The 22997-nt window shown below is 34.8% G+C and overlaps 1 protein-coding gene across 9 annotated transcripts in view; it reads left to right on the forward strand.

Annotated features, from left to right (window-relative positions):
- Window positions 1–22459, forward strand: part of LOC140160914 (tripartite motif-containing protein 2-like) — a 66632-nt gene extending 44173 nt beyond the window's left edge. For 5 of the 9 annotated variants that reach the window (XM_072184249.1, XM_072184250.1, XM_072184252.1 and 2 more), the window contains 4 exons: window positions 4704–6785; window positions 10277–10432; window positions 12577–12606; window positions 18166–22459. In XM_072184249.1, coding sequence (XP_072040350.1) covers window positions 4755–6785; window positions 10277–10429 — 2184 coding nt within the window. In that variant the 5' untranslated portion in view covers window positions 4704–4754 and the 3' untranslated portion in view covers window positions 10430–10432; window positions 12577–12606; window positions 18166–22459. Of the gene's footprint in view, window positions 1–4703; window positions 6786–10276; window positions 11506–12576; window positions 12607–18165 lie in introns of those variants that run through there. The other 4 variants (XM_072184255.1, XM_072184256.1, XM_072184257.1 and 1 more) reach the window with 4 other exon arrangements.
- Window positions 22460–22997: the final 538 nt, after the last annotated feature.

The raw sequence follows: 22997 nt of genomic DNA on the forward strand, positions 1-22997 counted from the left end.
AAAGGTTTTGAAAAATACATTTTAAGAACATTTTTGTGTTTGCTGGGTTCAAATATTTTAACATAATGTTATTTAAGTATTGACACAATATTTGGCAAAAATGTTTGCAAAAATAGTTTACAATAACATTTTTTGAAAACATTTAAAAATATTGTTGTAGTGTGTTTTCATACAAAACGTTTTAAATCGTTATCATGACCTTTATATAACCCGACATTTTAATGTTATTAAAACGTTTTTACCTAAACCAAAAGCCAAAATATAACTTATTTAAAAGCGTTTTTAAAACGTTTTTGTGTTTGCTGGGTTGTTACATAAATACACTATGTATTCATGGCCTGCAATAACTGACTATTATTGCACAACACTTCCACCCAGACATGGTGGTGAGCTTGGAAAGGTTTAATTAAAAATGTTCATCCCATATTCGCCATAAAAGTAATGATGAAGGTTTAATGGGTTTACACTATTTTTGAATATATTGCCCAGACTCAGCATATTGTGAAATTTCTATAGAATTACGATCACGGTCATTATCCCTGTTTCTTGACAGCGTAATGACTAGTGCAGGGCAATATGTTAACAAATAGTGATGACCCATTGCTATGGTTATTAATTCTGTTACATCACTACTTCTATGGCGAATACCATGGGAATTGTTTATTTAGGTTATATCCAAAATATTCACATTTACTAAAACATTATCATGATTTTTAAACTTGAAATAAAATGAGCCACAATATATCATTTGATGCATTAGACATGTTAGAAAGGTATAAAATTTGTATGTTTTCAATTCATTTATTCATAATAAGGAAAAATGTCATCTTCTTTTTGCATGATCAGTTCATGCGCTACAGTTAATGTTATTTATGGGCCCATGAATCAACACTTTTTCTTTCCCTGTAAGTAATACTAAACATGCTAAATCAGTCTCAATTTTGCATTATTTGCAATGATTTGCACATAAAACTATACCTCAAATGGAATGATCAATCTGCAATCTGCGACCCCAGGGATTTTAAGCAGCTGAAGATGACTGTTCAATATTCATACCATACACCAGCATTGATTAGTAAAACTCAAACTTTGACTTTCACTGTGATAAGCTGCAGTAGAAGGATTTCTTGTCTTTTTAATTTCCATTACCCTGGCGAAGTTCTACCCCAGGGGGATTAACGCTAATGGATCGAAGTACTTGCATGCCTGGCTTTAACTAAACCATTATATGCGTAAAATGTGTCAATGAAGAATTATCCATGCAACGTTGCAACACATAGACATGCCATTTTAGAATAACGTTATTCCAAATTCTTGACATTTTGCCTAATTTATGATATTTTGAACAAAATGAGACTCTTTGAAAGTGCAGGATTGTAGTTCGTATTGAGAGCAGAGGTTAAGAATTATGCATGCAACATGGAATACATACACTGAGCACCATTTTATTACCAAGTTGCAGAAATTTCATATAATTTGTGATATTTTGAACAAAAGGATATTTGAAAGTCAGGGAAGAAATTTTTCAGCTGATCAGCTAAATTCAGCTTTTTTGACTATCAAATTTACACATTTTTATTTATTTTCAGCCCAATTTTTGATCTTTTTTGCCAATTTCACACTGTTTTTTCAGCTTTTTTGTTCTACTTCAACTTTTCAAACAAAGCCACTCTCATACCTGGAAAGTGCAGGATACAGTTCATAGAAACAGATTGAAATGTTTAATGCTTAGCAGTATTGAATACGTATAAGGCGAGTGGGAGCCTTCAGGTCATATCTTTCCAGTTTTGGCTATTTTGCTTACAAAATACAAGAAACAAGTCGAGGAAGCCACTTGTCACATTATATTTCCACATGTTTTGCAGTTTTTGAGTTATTACAAATAAGAGGTCAAAATGATAGTTGTCCCTATTTCCCCCGTCCCAGTGAAAATCATGCACATGGGAAATAAACCCCATTTTTAATGAGCCTTGGGATCTCACATATTGATCCCGTACCTTTCCCTATGAGTGTGGGATTTATTTTCTCTATATTTGAACACATGCACTGCTAGCTCAGGCACAGTTCTGACACACCTTGGTTAAAACCCTATTTTGATGATTTTACGAAGTTTTAGTGCAAAACATACATCGCAAAACATGTCATGAAAATACATTGCAAAACAACTCAATAGACTCATTTCAAGTCTAATCACGGTCAATACGTGCACTTAATATCAGTATTAAAAAGAAAGGAAACCAGGTTTGCCTCGGAAACACAGGTGTATATACAAAATAATGTATTTACCACAAAACTGTATGCAGTAAGGCCTTTCTTGTAAGATGTGAGAAAAAAGAAAATATTTTCTGTGAAGCAGCCAAGACACAAACACAATAAAAGAAATCTGTTCTATTTAATGTAGGTTACTTTTAAATGCACTAGAAATCCTTCAAGTGCATTTTTTTACTAAAAATGACAAAAGGAAAAAAGGTTCTTGAGACCCTTTTTCTGTCCATGTGAATTTTTGAGCAGGGTTTTGAGAATGTATTATTCCACAGTAAATAAAAGCACACATGCATGCATTGAACGTGGATCAAGATACTGTTACCAACATGACTGAATTTCTTGAGTTTCTATCCTGCTTAACATTGTAGCCTATATTCTCAGGCAGCATTCAGTGTAGAATTTCAGCCCACACATATTTATGTCTGCTTTTAACCTTTTTTATATGGAATGTCTCATAAACATGATAAAAGAAGTAAATGCCAGCACACAATGCGAAACGGGTTTTGAAAATCCACAAAATGCAAATCGGGTTTTGAAAATCTGTATTTTGTGTGTAAAATTCTTTTGGGGCTGTACAATAATTATGTGTCCCACGGGAGGTTGCAAATCCTCCCCCCCCCCTTCTTTTGTCCATGCCAAATGTCAGTGCTCTGATATTCCAAACCTTAAATGCTCTTTCCCCTATAAGTTGAGATATGACCTCACTAAAATGCATGGTTACACAAATGGGGCAAAAGATTTGTTACCAACTTATGACAGAGTATTAGTTGTTACCATTAGCGGCTTGAAATGTGGGGCCAAAATTGTTAAAAAGTGGCTGATAAGAACCAAAAATGGGTCATTTTTCCGAAAGTTGGGGGGCCAGGTCCCCTGCCCCGCCCCCCCCCCCAAATTGATGTCCATGGTTGTTACTGTTATAGATCATTCGGAGATAGATTGAACTTGACTTTGGACAGTGTATTTCTACTAGGAGATAACAAAGGTTATGAATGGGGCTATGCTCCACTTTATACTGGATATACTTTAGATAGCTGGAGAGCATAGTGAGCAGATAATGTTGCACAGTATGAAGGTTTTCATGCCATTTTCTAATCCATTTTCTATTTTAAAGATGCCCTAAGAGTAAAACTGTTTGGTAAAAGCCTCTTGACCCTCTTAAGACCCCCCCCCAAATTACTTGTTCCCCTTTCAACTTGTCAAAATTGATTTCTCCCCACCAATTTTACCATCCCCTGGCACAAAATTAGGCCTATCGAAAAAAAATCAAACTTTCTATCTAAAAAAAACACAACAATAACTGTGTTATCTTTGTATTTTATCTTGAAGAAAAAGCTAATATTCATATTAGTGAGGTTGTAAATGAGTTAAGTGTGATGATCAAAATGCATATTAGTAAATTAATACCACAAAGATAGTTGCAGCAGCATTCCATACCCTTATAATCAGGTTAGTGTTTATTAAAATAGCATCGCCAAAGGGATAGTGCTGTAATATTATTTTGAAAGGATGAATTTATGACCTGTCATATTGGAAGATATACCTGACCAAAGACACTATGTTATTTTGAAGTCTAAAATTAAATAGTCAAGTATTACCGGTATATAAATTACAGTCTTGTGTCATCAAAGTTCAGTTTGCAATTTATGCAAAATGATGCTAATTTATGCAAAATTATGTTAATTCATGCAAATTTATGTTTATTTTTACCCCATAATTTTGTTCATTCAGTCATGCAGAAAGGAGGGCAGTGGGGAGCACCACTCCTAGGAAATGGCTATCAAAATTGAGGAAATAAATTATGCCATATGGAAGAAAAATGACAAAGAAACACTTTGCTCCTGAGGAAGAAATCACTTTACACATCCCTACCCTCATTATTTAAGCCCTGCCCTCTTTGTGGGGATCTATTCTTAACATTTAAACATCAAATCTTCATCTGATTATGAAGAGAGCATTTTGAATGTAGTGTTTTACAAGTTGTTCTTTTTTCACATAATAATGCCACTTGTACATATTTCATTTTCAGATAAAAATTTGTAGTTGGAGAATAATAATATTCAACAGCGCTGTGAGAAATTAGTATTTTTAGCCTTGCTGGTTAATGCAAATGTAATGTAGGATGCTTTTCCTTTATGGAAATATAGAATGGTCATGATTTTACTTACCATAAACTTGTCATTATTAACTAGAACAAGACGTGACAATGTTCAAAATAATGCAGATTTCAATCACGATTAAACCAGATGCCATGAACTTAACTCTGCATGAAGAGCACATCGAGTGCTTGTTGAACTTAATGATGTAATTCTGTGTGCCTAGAGAAATGTAATCTGTTCATGTCAAAGTCGTTATGTGATTTGTTTTCACCAAATGTCTCCTAGTTGATATTCTTGACACTCCTCTAAGTAACATCTTTGGCGTCTTATTTCTCCCTACAGGTCTTGTGATTCATCAGGCTTGAGTGCTGCCGCCATAGCAACTACATCACCATGGCGACAACACAGAGTCCCGTCGTCAAGCAAATTGACAAGCAGTTTCTCGTATGCGGCATTTGTTTAGATCGCTACAAAGTGCCCAAAGTTCTTCCTTGCCTGCACACGTTTTGCCAAAAGTGCCTACAGAACTACGTCCCGCCTGAGTCATTGTCTCTCTCATGCCCCATCTGCAGACAGCAGTCGATCTTACCAATAGAGGGCGTGGCAGGATTACAAAATAACTTCTTCATCACAAATCTAATGGAAGTCTTAGAAAGACCTGAAAATAACAACGAAGCAGAAGGCGGTTCATCACAAGCTTTGCAGTGTTCTACCCATGGACAATCATTAGAATTCTACTGCGATAGTTGTGAAACGGTCGTATGCCAAGAATGTACCATAACGGAACACAACGACCACCGCACGGTTCTTCTGGAAGATGTCATCGAAGAACACAAAGCTCAGTTGAGGAGGATACTTGAGGAAGCTAAAGCTCAAATTCCATCACTTAAAGATGCTATTAATCAGGTTGCTACGGTGTCGGAACAACTATCAGAGAAACGAACAGAAGCTGAAACTGAAATCAAGGAAAAGTTTGAAACATTAGACCAATTTGTGAAAGGAAGGAAGGATAGTTTGATTAAGAATGTGGAAACTGTGCATGATGCCAAACAGGATGTGTTACAGAAACAAAAAGCGACGTTAGAACAGGAATTATCAAGTATACTGAGTAATTGTGAGTTTACAGAACAGGCCCTTAGTAGTGGGAATGAAACCCAGGTATTACTAGTGAAGAAACAAATGACGATGCGATTACAGGAACTAGCACAGATGAGTGTACAACTTCATCCGGAAGAAAATGACTTTATCCAATTTTCATGCGAGCTGGAAAATATAGAGAAGAGTATAACAAATTTAGGCAATGTCCATAGCAACAGTGCTATTGCTCATGAAACGGTTGCTACTGGTGAGGGCCTCAAGAGGGCGATATTAGGGGAACAAACTGTCATTACGGTAACCACTAAGAACTATCAGGGGGAGCTGGTCAACAAAGGGAGGGCAATTTTAGTTGCAGATATACAGAAACCTGATGGTACTAATGCCAAAGTACAAGTACTAGACAATCGAAATGGAACATATGATGTAGTATATAAGGCAACACATGAAGGAATTCACTATCTTATATTGAAACTATTTGATATGCATATAAAAGGGAGTCCTTTCAGAATCAAAGCCGTAAAAGAACCAGGTGTTATGGCGAAATCACCCGGCAGTAAAATACCACGAAGTAATGTCAAACAACGAGCCACAAGAAGGCCTCATAGTGCAGCTGGATCACTCAGATCGTATCGTAAAACCAATCCCATTGAAGATGACTTGGTGTATATAATTGGGAATAGAGGACGAAACAAGGGGGAATTCACAAACCCACAGGGGGTGGCGTGCACCGCAAATGGACGTATTGTTGTTGCAGACAGCAACAATCAGTGCATACAAGTCTTCACAAACCAGGGAACTTGTAAGTTGAAGTTTGGCGTTAGAGGACGTTCGAATGGACAGCTGCAAAGACCGACTGGTGTTGCTGTAGCAAACAACGGGAATTTTGTCGTAGCTGATTATGATAATAAATGGATCAACATCTTCTCTCCAGAAGGTAAATATATCAACAAGATTGGAACGGGGAAGCTTATCGGACCAAAAGGTGTTGCCGTGGACCAAAACAACAACATCATCGTAGCAGACAACAAAGCTAGCATGATCTACGTGTTCACCGCAACGGGAAAGTTACTCAACAAGTTTGGATCGCGAGGAGCAGACGATGAACAACTCTGCGGTCCCCATTTCCTGGCTGTGACTACTCACAACCAGATCGTGGTGACGGACTTTCACAATCATTGTGTGAAGGTGTTTGATCAAGATGGGCAGTTATTGAGCATGTTTGGTTCTCGTGGGGAAGGCAATGGACAGTTCAATGCTCCTACAGGGGTAGCATGTGATGTCATTGGCAATATCATCGTGTCTGACTGGGGCAATAGCAGAATACAGGTAAATTCAGTTGTTTTATCCTCATTTGTTATGCTAAGAAAAGTGAGTGTTTGTTATGTTTTATTTAAATGTCCGTAAGAAATGAAGAAAAAGTTTAAGCTTTATGTATGTATTTTACTAGCAAAATGAAACGTTTTGATATTTAATTGCTGACTCCTAATTTTGATTTTAAACATGCTAAAAATAAATGCACTGCAGCACTCCCAAAAAGTAAAAATGTTTGAATTGAAAAACTTGATGTATTATACTCACTCCAGAAGTATGAACTATGAAGTAAATTGATATTTGCACACAATATTCTTTGAGCAAATATGATCAGGATATGGGATCAGGACAAATGTTGAGCAAATTTTTATCAAATTATACAGCTAACTTAGTAACGTCATAATTCAAACATCTGGATACCATATCATTTTACAGCACAGCTTATTTCATTTTTTAAATCAGTGTGGTCATTTTGAAAATATCAGTTTTTAACCAAATGTCTTAAAACAGTTCTTTTCCTTAATTTGTAAATTGTATTCTGTATTGACACTTACAACCAACAAATAAAATTTCTGACCCATTCAAGTTCCATAGTTTAGTGGTGTGCGCAAAGGAGTTGGTGAGCAAAACATTTTTAATCAATCAAGGGGATGGAAACACTGGCATCCTCCACTTGAATACCTTGATATGCCACTGCCCACAAAGTTTAAGACCACAATGGTTGAAAATGCTGTGTTTTTAACAATATTTAGTTTGAATTAACAGCTTTTTACTTTTCTCAAATATTTGTTTGCATCCATACAGGCAAGTGGAATAAGACACTGAAGATAAAGTATACTTTAGGGCCTTAGCATGCATCAAGTGTATGGTAGAATAAAATGCCTTGTCTTGTCATGCACTTTATTCCACCGCATGGTTGATGCTTTCTTGGGATCCCAAAGTATAAATTTGAGCTTGCACTGCAATGTTGTTGTTTTAAAACACTCCTTATTATTAGGTTGCCATAGCTTCAAAACAAATCCAGTTGTTTGTTTGTTTGTTCATTTCTTTGTCAGTTTTTAAGTTTATTTTTTATTAATTATATATGAATTCTATTACCAGTGGGTAAATTAATGGTCCAATCCTTAAGCGTCTGAATGACAATAAAGCGTGGCACATTTTACATGGAACTTTATGCATTCATATTTTCTGCAATATGTGCTTTTACTCATGCTGTGGATATGCATGTACCCTACACCTCACGGTAAACAACTTAAAAAATGTGGACAGTAATTGATATTTAGCATCAAATCACACTATTTTGGGGTAATAAAATAGAATAGCAAATAACGAGTGTTGCCATTTCCTTGACCCAAATATTGTGTCCTCTGCAGTAAACTTTGAAAGAATAGGCATACATTTTACTACATTGGACACATTATTTGGGTATAAAGGATACTGCATTACACTTTATTTTTTGAAATAACAAGAAATTGTACCAAATTAAGTAAATGAAGGTCCTCTTGTCATTTATAAGTTCTACCGTTCTAGTTGGATTTGAAATAAGAAGTGTGTGTGTCACAGGCTTGCATACCATTTTGTATAATGAAACTCTTATGGTTGATTTATTTTGGCTTTGCCAATCCTCAAAAAAAAAAAAAAAAGAAGCTCTACCACCATTCCTAGATGCACATGTTAACTGTCCTCACTGCATCCACACTCTATCACATATATTTTTAGTTTCTTAAGCATTCTTATCTACAACCATGCAGTAAATTTGTTGTATAACTTTAATTGTGTCATACTTGGGCACAATTATATTTTAATCACCCACATTCAGTTGTAAATGTACTTTATTTTCATTGCATTTATGATAAATTTTATTTGCAATCATTGAAAATTTACTATCACTTAAATGTGTTGTACATGTATTTGGCAATGCATCATGCAGTAATTGTAAATGCTTGATTAAGATACAACATTGCTTAGTATGTGTAATGTTGCTTTCCCACACCCTGTTCTTATTTCATTATGGAGTGTAGTACTAGTTATACTCAGTTAGTTTACTGTTAGATTGCTTTATAATTACTTTAGAAAGAATAATTTGATAAAAGCAAGTCACAGGTTATTGCATGTCATTAATTTTTGTAAATTACATTTAAATTACCACAAGATACCTTGCATTTTGGCTTTTCCTCCATTCATCCGAGTTCTATGAATGTCTTTGAGAGATATCCGTCACTAGCCTGCATGCACCACTACATTACCTGCTTACACTTGAAGTTATGCCGCAATATTCCCCGGGGGTGTTCACCCACATTGACTATGTATGCACATGAACATCTGAAATTGACGGAAAAGGTGTTAGCTTTTATATGAGGCCATCCACTGTGATGTTCAGAATTACGGGTGTCTTGGTGAACAAGATCCGCAAAATATAAAAATTGGGTGTATTTTTTCATTATGATTGGGAACATTCTTAATGAATTTTGTGAAATATTTTGTAAAATTCTTCCTTGAAATGATGAAAATAGAAGATTTGATAAAAATTATCCTTGGAATGCTTAAAAAAGGGTAGATTTTCATCAACTTTCTTGGTTTACATGATAAATATGCATGGGGGTGAATTGCATAAAATGACCCAAAAAGTATAGGGGGTATTTTGAAATTCGAGAATGATCATGTATTGCACCTTTTAAATACAGTGAACACCCTGTTAATATATCGTACAATAATTTTAAATCAATAATGCTTTGGCTTTGATACAAAGTTCTCATGTCAAAAGAAACAGAGTAGTCTTTGCCCTGAGGAAGCATTTCTGATTGAAGGTGGACATGACACTGATATGTCCGAGTTTTGAAAATGGGGCATTGATAATTTGCATTGATTATGACAGTCTCCTAAACCAGTTTAACTTATATTATATAATTTTTGCTGCTTTAAAGTTTTTAAACCAACTACATGTTGTTGCAAGTGGTACTAATAATATCACACTTTAAGTAATTTTTAGTCTCCTTAACACTTACTTATAAATTCTGTGACACTGTTTTAGTTGACACACATTTAAGTAATAATGATTCTGTTGTAGACTGCTTATAATTTAGCTTATTGCAACTTAACAATGGGCTATTCCATTTAAAATCCACACTACCCTGTAAAAGATCTACCCAAAGTCTTCCACAGAGGGAGTATGAATTTCAAATAGAATATACAATTGGGTAACTTCCATTTGAAATACTCGCTCCCGTTGTGGAAGATACATGTAAAGCCATAATACAGGGGGAGTATGAGATTCAAAATGATTAACTCTGACAAAAAAATATTTGAAAAACTTACTCCCCCTGTGGAAGGTATTTCCAAAATCTTCCACAGGGGTAGTGTGGATTTCAACTGTAATAGCCCAATGCTTATAGAATCTAGAAATAGTTGTAAAGCCTTGTTTAGTTCAACTTTCAGATAAACTATTAATCACTTTATTTGTTTCCATTCCGCTTTCCCACCCTTTCCTCCTTCCTTTCATCCCACAGATCTTTGATCACGCAGGTTCCTTCCTCTCCTACATCAACACCATGGGTGACCCGCTCTACGGACCACAGGACGTTGGGGTGACTAGCGACGGTCATGTGGCCGTGGCCGACTCCGGTAACCATTGCGTGAAGGTGTACAAGTACTTGCAGTAGAAGGTACGCCAGTGCCCCTATGTTCCATGCAGAGGGCTATTGGATGATTTGTGTTATTATGGACAACCTAGGGCAAGATCAATGGAGAGAAATGGATGGAAAATATAGGGGTCATATGCAAATTAGCAGAGTTCATTTGCTGAAATACAGGTTGACTGAATTTTGAAAAATCGGTGCACTTTTTGTCAGAGTGATTTAGTTATGCGTAACATAATACTTAAATTTACAAGAAAGAAGAAAAGTAACATGGTTAAGGTGTTAGACTTCAGTCATTATACATTGGTTCGCCTTAAGGTTGGTAGTGACGTAGGTGCGTATTTGGCTGGTTGTAACATTGAATCATGCTCATAAAGTTAATCAAGTTGCGCAGATTCCTTCCTCTCCTACATCAACACCATACATGCATACATACATGCACACATACAAGGCTGGTTTGTCGGCACACATGCAGCGCAACCGCGAAAAAGCATTGACATCACTACCAAATTTGAGCAAAGAATAGTCAGAATATCAAATTCTTATTAGTCCGGTCAATGTATGCTACATACTGTAAATTACAAAGTATTATAACATTCAGTTCAAAGTTGGTTGCTCTGAGCAAATGTGTCAGCCAAAATACGTGAAACTGTATTTATCAGTAAAACTTTCATTTTCAACAAATGGAATCTGCTTTTGTTTAATTATAGTTACCTGAAATAGCCTAAAATCTCAAGAATATGCAAATTTGATTATAAAGGATTAGTAATGAAAATAAGTATGTTTTGATGAAATAGAAAAAGAAGTTGTATGTAATGTGCCAATTTTGATCATTACATTCAGTCAGGAAGAGAGAAGTTCATTAGAAAACAAAATAATTCCTTCAAGATTTGTCTGAAGTAATATTTTCCAATTGAATTCAAGATTGCCAAGTTCAAATGATTCAGGTTTTGTCCATGGACAAATATTTGCAAGCTGATAACACAACAGTAATTTTATCATCAATTGATTATTTGAAATTTGTTGTGACAGGTTGGTTTTTATTTTAAAATCAACGATTGGTGCCAATTTAATTTCATCTGAATTTATTTTGAAATATATTTTACTTCTATAGTTTGAGTTGCCAAGTGACCAAAATTTATAATAAAGTATCGTAAAAATCTGTTATAAGCATATCATATGTGCCTATTAACAAGTTGCTTGGACAAGAACACATTTTTAGGGTAATTTGTTAAACCTTTTTATTTTTTTAAAATTTAATTTGTGAATATCTATGTTACAGATATTTGTAAGTTAAATAAAATTGGAAAAGTTTAACAAGCTACTGTAAAAATTTGTTCTTATCCGAGCAACTTGTTAATAGACACATATGCTATTATGCTTATTAACATCTTTTTATGGTATAAGTTCTATTGCTACAGATTCAAAGTACTATATAATTCCACATGCTTTGCATCATTTTTGTTTACATTATTATTTCTTTTCATTATCATTTATCCCTGCTATCATATCATCTCCTTATGACATTGCAGTCACCTGCCATGGAGTACAGAGTTCTGCATGAATAAGCCTAAATCAAAAGTCAACATTTAGGCTTGTATATGATTTCTAGTACTGACCTCAAAGATTGTTTTCTATCCCATTTCATTCGGTGGCCTTCTGGGCAAAATTAGTTTGTGCAAAGTGCATAATAATTTGCAATTTTAATGCAAAAATTGGCCAATATGTGGTTACTTTTGGTGTAAAAACATACCAAAAGGAAGATAAATCCCCAATTTGGTCAATTTTGTACTGGTATTTCAAGCCGGTGCGGGAGGGGGCTTGTTTCCCCAGGTCACCCCCCCCCCAATCGCTGTATAAATTGGGCAAGTGAAGCGAGTCAGAAAGTTTGTCAGGAGTGGCCCTGGCCTCCCTTTCAAAAACCCTGCCCCTGGAATACCTGGATAGTCTCTCTGAGTTAATAAACATTTTGTTATTTTATCAAAACATTCCTTTGTTATTATATCAATAGCATTTCTCTGTACTCATAGGGCTGTCCTTTATCTCATCACAAATGCATGCAAATCACTCCAATTCTATATCATTTATGTCACAATCATTGATTCATCAAATTCATGCATTTTTGCTTTGCAAATTTGTAATAACTTGCTGATATTACAATTACATTGCAGGTAGTTAACTTTCAGGTTCAAGTTTAACAGGTAGGCATACTGCAGTACTTTTGAGGAGAAATGATAAGGGGTTCGTTATCAGTAAAGTGCAATATACTGAAGCCAAAAACAGTCACCAATAAGTATCTTTGAAATGGTACTTTTTGACAAAAGTTTACCTTCTGGCCAAAATTATAATAATGTAATGCCGATTCGTTGATATTAAATTGAATAACATTTGATCAGGTCAATGAAAATAAATCAACCATAATTTGTTGGCATAAACCCACCAAAACACTTTTTGTCCTGGTATTTGAAATGATTTATTGTGTTTACCACTCAGTTTAGATCTCTTTGTAGATATATTTGGATTTTCTTTTCTTCCTTAGGAGAACCAATTTTATGCCACTATTTGTTATGTGCATGTATGATTATTTCTGAAATAAAGTGTGAAAAGTTTAGTAAAGTATCAAAAGCTATTTATTTTTTATTCAATATCCGAAGTCTTGTATTTTTAGTTTCCAAATTCTATTTTTATTAACACTTTTATGAATTCCATTTTAGTTATTGTTGGCCAGTATGATCATAGGAAAGATGAATGGATAAATTCATCAATTACAATAATATGCAATACAGTCTAGACAAATTTAAAAATATGGATGAGATTTTTTTCCACAGCAAAATGTACATGGATTTGATGCTCAAAACCTAAAGCCCTATAATAAAATTGTACATGTTTGCTTTATTTTTTTCTAGAAACACTAAATTGACCAAATTTAAGAATGTTTTTGCAAAATTCATTTGCAGTTTTATTTTGGCACAGTTTATGGCGTAAACATGAAGTCGGGCTCTGATTGGCTAGTTGAATCATGTCACCATCACATCAGCACCTCATTCGCAGATCAATCGTGTGACGTGAATTCGCGCGAGCATACGAGGTGGGATAAAAACTGTGGAAGGATCTTTGCAAAAAGCTGTACTTGTCTAATTTTAGCAAATGGGCATCATATGAACAGTTATTAAATTTTAGCACCCATTAGAAAAGAATGACCATGTATAATGTACATTTCACCAAAGAAAATATCACATCCATATTTGGAAATCGTCAGCACTGCAATATGTTATTTTATTTTTGAAGTTTATGTTGCTAACCTTGCATGATGCTTTGCTTGATTTGCTTGATTTTCTGACTTTGCTAACTCTTAACCTTATTTGCAAATTAGCATTTAATTCATTAGCAATGGCTTAGTTTATTTCTTTGCAATGAAGAAGTGAATCATTTGTCTATCAGCTTTATAAGGAACACTATCTGACTGAATCCAGAGAGAATGCCATTGTGAATTTTATAACTGAGAATAGCCTTAATAACCATGGACCAAATTGCAATATATTAAACGTTGAGCATGGATGCTTTGAAAGATAGCATCTTGTCTTTAAAGCAGTGAAAGTTAATCAAGATTTATTTTAAATTTGAACGCAAGGTTGTCAAAGAAAGAAACACTTTCAAAGCTAAAAATATTTCTCAGCTTGGCAGAATCTCATAAATTCTAATTCTGCAACCGAGAAGAATTCTTATCAGAAGACTATTTTATCAGTGTTTAAGTTTCTATGAAAACTAAAAAAACATACTTTTACCAATATAAAAGACTCAATAAAGCTGTTACAGGATATATTCCTTTGTTTCAAACAATGGCTCTGGATATAAAAACAATAATTTGAATCTAAAAATTACATTTTAGCTACAGTCAGAGAGAGTTCCATGGTGATGGGGCATTCCTTATTTGAATACATAGCAAATATTCATATACAACGAATAGTCTTAATATCATCAATAGAATCTTTATGCTTCAACGAAAACTTTAGATAGATCAAAGTAATTACTTTGATCACGAATTATAATTATATTACTTCCTTAACATACAAATTTCATCTAGTTTTAATATCAGTTTCAATAAACTTTCCTTCTTGTGTATCGAAATAAATTTAGTACAAATTGTTCGTTTTGTACTCTAATCAGCTAATATTTCAATGAATAGTGTTTTTGGAAATTGTTTTTTATGTCATTGAACTGAAACAGGTGCTTTTTTCTAGATAGATGACAGTAATATTTAACAATTGGAAAGTAGTTGATGAGGTGCTCAAGTACAATATCAATAGCTGTCATATGTCATTCTTAAGAATTGCACTCATTTTAATCATTGTAAATGTGAATATCTGGTACAATAATTTTCAGCAATCTGTTAAAATTGATTTTAAGACAGTTCAAAATAAGAGTCAACTAAATTTTTGTGATTAAATGTGACAGATTTTAGACTTAAAATCATATAATTTGAATCAGAATGGTACATGGCAGCCATGGTACTTGAGTAATTTATTGTATGCTTCCAATTGACTAATCACCTTGTAGATGGTCTGGTTCTATCCATTTCTCTCATTGATAATAATAGTACAGGTAGAATTTAATATCTGGGCAACAGATTCTTTGTATTTCTGGCTTGTGTTTTCCACTGTCTATGGATATGGGGTTAGAAGTACAATAATTAGATCCTAGGTTTCTCTACGGGGTTGATCGAAATTACCCTGTCATGATTGCCTATCCTGGAAAACCTGAAGGCGTATGTTGCACAGGACTGCATACGTTACACTCTGTTGATTGTATGTGTAGGGTGGTAACGGATGTGCTCCTAACACATACCCACATATTGTACTGTGGGAAGAATTTTGGCCAAACTGACTTATGGTAGAGAAACCAAAGATCTGCATTTTGAATGAATACAGTGTGACCAAAGCCGCATTCCCGCCACCCAACCATGGCAAGTTGAGGATGTGGGCACATGGAGGTTACATGCTTCTACAATGGCAAATTGTGTTCATTCAATTTCAAGAGATAGCAAAACATTCAGAACAAAGAAGTTGGAATGTGATTAGGCACATTTGACTTTGATGTTAATACTAATCAGTGCTCAGTCAGATGGCATATGTTGCTATTTTAGCCCAGTGAAAATTAGATTTGGCACACAATTATTTGTAATCCTGTATTTTATAGTTAGTCAATTTGAGGATTTTTTGAGCCAAAATTGGGCCAATTCTAGAAAAAATGTTTTATTTGGGGCACCCAATTCTAGAGAGAAAAAGTGAGCACTGATCTAAAGATAGTGGTAAAATATAGCCAAAAATATGAATTTGAATCTGTTTTGAGAAACTGATGGTGAAGGTTGTTCTTACTAACTCACCCAAACACCGCAAGTAGATATAAAATATTTGAAAATTAGATATACTCAACTAAAATTACTTGGCACCAGAACATGGAGAATTTCATCACTTGTAGGCTAGATATGTTTGTCTTATATTTGTAGATTATGAACATAGAATATGGACTATAACCCTTGATATTTATCCCTTGTAGCGTGATGAAATGTGAGAGTCAATGTGTGATACAATATAATACACTCCAATCAAAAACTGTTATTTAGTATGGAAAATTTAAAAAGGAAAATGCATGTTGACAATTTTATCTGTGCTGTGTCAGAAGTAGTAAGACTGTCGTTAGACTCAGTGATCCAAGTTTCAACCCTATGTGGCCCAAACTACTCAAAGTGGGCAACTGGAATGAATTATGCAGCGTTTCAATATAAAGGGAACATATCTAAAAAGACTAAATTAAACAGTTAAATCACAATTGTCACATTGAACCCTTTGCTGCAACATGTAATTTCAGTTCCATGGGTGAATTATTGCATTCTGGAGCTGGAGTATTATTTCATCAATTTTGTTGAACTTGAGATTTCCCCTGAATTAATGCTGAATTTTCCATTCTAAATAACTTACTGGTTCAGATGTTTAAATTAACAAAACAAAACAAAAACAAAAAATACTATTTAAAAGTGGAACAAATTTTGAGATGTGTGAACAATGTACGGTATTTAAAATGTATCTAAATCAGTTGAAATGTACGTATATATTATGTAATATTTGTTCATACATAATGGTGCAATAATAACAACTATCAATCAGTGATCAAAAATTTATTTATTGTATGATAGTGATTTTAGTATTACAAATGATTGTATAGTATTTATAAATTTCTAGACTATTCACGAGACATAGATGACACACAGTACTGATTAGATCCTAGTGATCTTTAGATAGCAATTTGATAATGAGAATTAGATAAAAATGAAACTCAAATTACTTCCAAATTTGAATCATACTTGCTGATTAAGTGCTTTTATTGAAGTTCAAATCTGGAGCGTGCAATGATTTTGAAAGCTAAATGCAATTGTTACCGTAGCTACTTTGTGTCTCTTGCTGACTTGGATGAGCATGCAGTGTGAAGCTAGCATAAGAGAGGGCGCTATGCTTGTCTGCCTGGATGGTATACACATGCCTGGATTGTGTAACTGAAAGAGCCCAGCAAATAAGGGGGCTGGCATTTTCTTCGGAAGTGGGGGGGTCCCAAAAATACTGGGGGGGTCATAGAATTTTCAGACCTATCGCGGGTCGAAAAATTTTAAGTCACCAGCCCTTAATAATTCTATAACCCCCCTATTTTGGGTGTTAAAAATTTTGTCCGCGATAGGGGGGTCATAAAAAATTGACTCTGGTCACCGACATATTCGGGACCCCCCTTCCGAAGAAAATGCCAGCCCCCTAAGCATTTGGATGTTGCCTAATTGACTGAACTTAATCAGAGAGTATGAACTTTAGAGACCACCAAGATAAGTATTTTCCAAATTAAAAGAAAACGTTGTAATGGTGTTTGGGTGAAAATTATGTATTCTAAGTTTATAAAATTTTAACTGTAGAATTTTGCATGGTAGTTCTCTGCATGTAACATACCATTTTTAACCGGTACTGTCCGGCTGCAGTGGCACTGGCCGGCGCTGGAGCTAAGGGGAGACCTGATGCTCTTCTGTTTGCCCTCTGCTCATTTGCATGTTTCTATGGCAACCAAAGCTGTAGCTTTATGGGATAGCTTAATCGGTTCTGTACATTTAACAGGTTTAAAAGAATTGTTAATTAGTTCAGCCATAGATTTATTATGGTTAACTAATTAAACAATCAAATAGCTTGGTAGATGGCTGAACTTAAATCATTTATTTTTAATTAATTTTGTTAGGTTCTAATAATCATGATAAATTATAGGTGCAACCGGAAATGTTAATTCATAGGGCCCCTATATTGGCCCCACAAAAAAAGTAATAAATTTAGGCCGCCAAATTTTAAATTCACTTCATATGATTTCCAATTTTTCATACATCATTCTAATTAACAATGATAAAACTAAATGCTGCTTTTTAATTACCTAACAATGCCTAACCTTTTGTTGCTCATGAAGACATGTTATTTCCTTTTAATATAAACTTTTAATGCGTATGATGTATTTGCTAATAAACTTAATTTGATGTGAACTAATAGTAAAGAACAAATTTTATTTTATAATATTATATATTTAAAAGGCTAAATTATGTTTATTTCTTTGTTTCATATATGAGCTTTGAAATTTGATATAATTTAATATTTCAAACAAACAAATTTAGTAGTTTTATTACTTTGGTTGCACACCTATTGCAAATTTCTGAGAGATTTTTTGGACTCCCCCTTCTCCAGCTCAGGTTGCCATGGCAACACAGGTGAACGGACAGCACCGGGTCTCTTCTCAGCCAGCGTGTGAGGGTACTTGAATACTGTAAGATGCTTGGACACCCAATGAGCCGTGGTTGGTACGACTCCTCTTCAGAGACAGAAAGGTACTCGATATACTACTTTTATCATCTACAGCAGCAAGCTTTGTGATGTGGTGATGTTAATGGACGCAGCTCATCCTAACTTATTCAGCTATTTAACTTTAATGTGTATCAATATGATTGTAATTGTTGCAAATAAAAAAGCAGTTGTATCAACATAGATATTATGGGATTGTTTGGTACTCAATCCCAATGTTGTTTTATGCAATGTTTCATGATTTTTAACATATATGTTTGAATATTTTGGAAGCAATGTTATCTCTATTTTCCAAAGACATCAACTATACCTCAATGGAATAGTCACACACAAAGGGTATAATATAAATTATTGAAAAGTCGTAGTTGGATGACCTGTGAGATGAATATGAACTAGGAAGATTTTGAAAATATGACAAACACATGAACACCAGTGGTGGCACCAGGGATTTTTTCTAGTGGTAGCAAAAATCTAAAAAATTGCCTATAAAATTAAAGAGAAATTTTTACCCCGGGCAAGCCCAAGATAGAGGAATGCCCATACCCCCTTGGTGCTGCCACTGATGAACACCCTTGTTGAACCACCAGTACATGAGGACAAGTGTTTGCTTTCCAACCATGAACACACAGATTTTGAGTTTTTTCACTATATATTCAAGTGTGGGCTCAAGCAACTGTATAACATTTCTTATGGAGTTTTACATCTTGATAAACCATCTATCAAGGAACAGTGGATATCCCATGGTTACTGTGCGTACACCATCTAGGAACAGTGGATATCCCATGGTTGCTGTGCGTCCACTGTTGTACGGAGATTTGTGTGTTTCCTGATTTGCCCCTAACAGCCGGGGACCTTGCACACCCAAAGCTAAGCCCTAATCATTGGACGTATCAGACTTTTTTCACTATTCAACTGGGACATGAGTCTGCACCACCAAACGAAATGCTCTCTTGGTAATTGCTGCAACATTTGTTAGCAGTTCTTATTTCTGTTATTTCAAGTATACAACATTGATGTGCATGGAAAATGTCCATTTTGTAACATGGAAAATGGAAGTGCCCCTATGAATTGACTTTCTTTTTAAAAGTGACAAGCAGCCAGGGTGTGAATTAGGTTGAACATGGTAGTCCCTTTATGAGAAATCCAGCAAGATGATCAAAATAGGATAAAACATCGGTCACATCATCCTCTACTTAGTGTCAATGTCTGTGACGTTTCTGCTTCTATTTCCCCTACGTGCTATTTTGTCCCAGCTAGTCCTACTCCGAGTGCTCGAAATAGGGCGCCCTCAAGCTAAAAGGCTATGAAATCACTACAGGCCTGCCAATATGCTTGTTTGTGATTTTCTGTCGGCAAGACTGGCTTGATTGATCCATGGCATTGCCTAATGTTAATTTGAGAGTCTTACAAATTCAATGTTACAAAATGTGGCAGTGTAACATTAGCATTTTACTATTGAATTTGGGCCCATAGATTTCAAACCCAAGCCAATAAACGGCCCTTGAAGATGTTGGCTTATTCAGCATCCAAGTGGTTACATAATTCTCTTCACGCTATTTTGGTATGCCTTCGACTGCCATATACTTTGTGTGGTGATCGTTTCGATTGTGGTTCATTACTCAAAGAGCGTGATCCCGTTGACATAGTTAGGCCTAAATAACTTCGATACTGAATTTTGAGCACTACCTGCTCTAAAACCATGTCCTTCATTTGTAATCCCAACTATAACTCTAAACCCTAATCCTAACCTAAATCCTGAATGTCATACCATTTTTGTAGGCATTAGCCTGGTATTGGGCTATGTGAATAAACTTATTACAAAAAAACCAGGGGATATGTTTAGAGGCCATACCAAAAGGGGGCTCATTTGTAAGGGTAAATTTAGGAAACTGATATCAGATTTCTTATCCTATCAATATAAGCGATTTATTAGGCCATCTTGATTTAATAGTTCATCTCAAAGCCCTAGCGCATTAATAAAATCACTTTTTTCCACTGTTTTATTTTTTTGCCAAATCCACCACATAAAAATCTCATGTCTGACTTCACCAGATGTCAAATCATAGATCTCAATAAAAGTCTTCATCTTGACCAGAGTGAAACCTCCTTGAGAGATGAAAAGGTGGTCTATTCTGGTCAAAAAGCTCGTCCCACAGATAAAAAAAACTCTAAAAAAACTGCATTCAGCATTAGGTTTTTAATTTGGAAAGGGCTTGGAGATGAACTATTAAATTAAGATGCCCTCATCTTAGCTATTTTGATAATATTTTTTAATCAAGTTCTGTATAAATAGAGGAATTAACAATTTCTTTCTGTTTATTCCTACAAGTTTATTCTTTTTACATATTATCCAAGGGAAAACTAATAGGGAAGTTTTATTACCAAGGAATCTAAATTAAGGACAGCAAGGGCACCTTTACCTAAACCTCTTGACCATGTGGAATCAAGTTACAAAAACAATCCTGAAAGCTAAAATAATGGTAAACTTTGGGTTTATGAAAGTCACACACTTTTCAGACATGATCTTAATCGTTGATTAAGTGTGCAGCTTCAAATTAAAAGGGAATTTCGTAATCCACAGCATCATCCCCCCACTTTTCTCAAAGAAAGTTGACATTTTTATATCACTGGAAACCTCTGGCTACATATGTTTATGTACAAAAAATTTCTTGCATATTAATCCGTTAAGCAAAGATATTGTGACAGTGAAATTACAACGCATTGTCTGTGGGGCAGTGTAATACACATAATCATGCATAAATCGGAATCAACTGAAATTTTGGGAATAAGCTTTTTTCGTGAATATCTACTGAAAAATGTCATAAAAAGAGGATGATAGGATCACAAAATACACCTTTAACATAGTACAATGTTGGAACAAAAGACAATGGGCTATTCGAATTGAAATCCATACACCCCTTACGGTAAACAAGACAGAGGGAGTGTGAATTTCAAATGGGGTTGCCTGAATGGGCAACTCCAGTTGAAATCTACACCCCTGTGTGTGAGATTGAGGTCATGTCTTCCATAGGGGGTGTATGGATTTCAACTGAAATAGCCCAATTTATTTTCATTGAATAGAACAGACTTTTTAAAACACCCCTCGCATTAATATGTTGATGTTGATCCCTGATTTACTGCTATTGTGCCTCATTCCCAAGTTCCCCCTTGTATTCAATTGTATCTACATTCATTCATTGTACAACAGTGTCAGTTGCCTTCAGTTATACAGGGTGATCAAAAACACTACATTTAATATTAGTGTCAATGGTAATTTCTTATTTGTAATTACAGTAGAAGGGTTATTAAGTTTTTGAAAATCTAAACATTTTTGTTACAAGCAAGCAATATATTGACAATATAATATAAAACCTACAATGTTCACCCCAAAAACAGTGTTATATCCAGTGGATGGATCAATGGCTTTGGTCGCTTTATCTCCCTGGTTTTGTGCACAATTTAGGACATATTTCATCCACTCAGCCCCTGGATGGGCTCCTAGTCTTCCAGGGCTAATGGTTTCTGGGCATATCCCTGCAAAACTTGAAATGTTTATGATCTGAATTCACCCAGTAGACATAACCATATGTGATTTTTACAGTCACTTTAAAATGAACACAAATTGACTTTTTGATCACCCTGATATAACAGCAGCATACAAACTGCCTCATGTTTTACCATATGTGACGTGTCATGTCAAAAGGAAACACTTTTGGGCAGGTTATCAATTTTGAGGTTTTTACATATCTTAAATATAGAGATATTTTGCTCCACAACACTGTTTTCCCCAATGAAATCGGACATTCCTAAGCGAAGATATTGGGTTCGTAAATAATTATGGTATTATAAAATTGGCAATTGAGATATCGGCCTTTAAAACTATTATTGACAATGTTGAGAGTAGGAATTACCTTGAAAAATGTCTCAAAAAATACAAGATGTCTGTTATATTCCGGTTTGAAACTATCAGACAATATTTTAAACATTAATACCATCACAATTCGCAACAAACCCAAATTGTGAAGAAAAAAAAAAAGATTTTTGGCTATTTCTCCATTTACGATCCTGCCCAAAAGCACCTTTTGATATGACACGTCACATGGATATGAATTCAAATGTTTTGAGTACTATTGTAGTTGATCTGTATTGTATAGTGATGATTAAAATAATTATTATCATATATATTTGTGTTTGTGGTCTGTTTGTTATGTGATTGGGCTCTTCCAGAAAATTAGTGCACACATAGAGGATTAAATTTTCAATAAAAAAAATGTCTGGATTTTACAGGTTTGCTTCCTGAAAACGACTGGAATTCCAGCTGCCAATGTAACTGTAAAAAGCTTGGAAATGCAATAAAATGTATAAAAAAAATCAAGGAATTGTCCGGAATGAACCCCTTAAATTTAGGATTTTTGATTTTGAAGTAGTTTTTGCTTTTGTTCGTATTTAGACACTTTGAAAGTCTGGATTTCCAACAATCATGACTGGACAAAAAGTCCGGAAATATGAACTCCTCTATAGAAGGTGCATCTTTTTCGGGAACAACCCATTCTATTGCTTGTGTATCTCAGGAAGACCTTCATTACAGCCATTATTGTGTGATTTGCTCCACAGCAACGCCCTCAATTTTTGTTGAATTTCTATTTTTTGCATGAATGTAATGCCCAATGGTGTACTAAAGATTCTCGTAAACAGATTTGTGTGAATCAAAGATGATT

The sequence above is a fragment of the Amphiura filiformis genome, chromosome 9, assembly GCF_039555335.1.
Source record: "Amphiura filiformis chromosome 9, Afil_fr2py, whole genome shotgun sequence".
NCBI lineage: Eukaryota > Metazoa > Echinodermata > Ophiuroidea > Amphilepidida > Amphiuridae > Amphiura > Amphiura filiformis.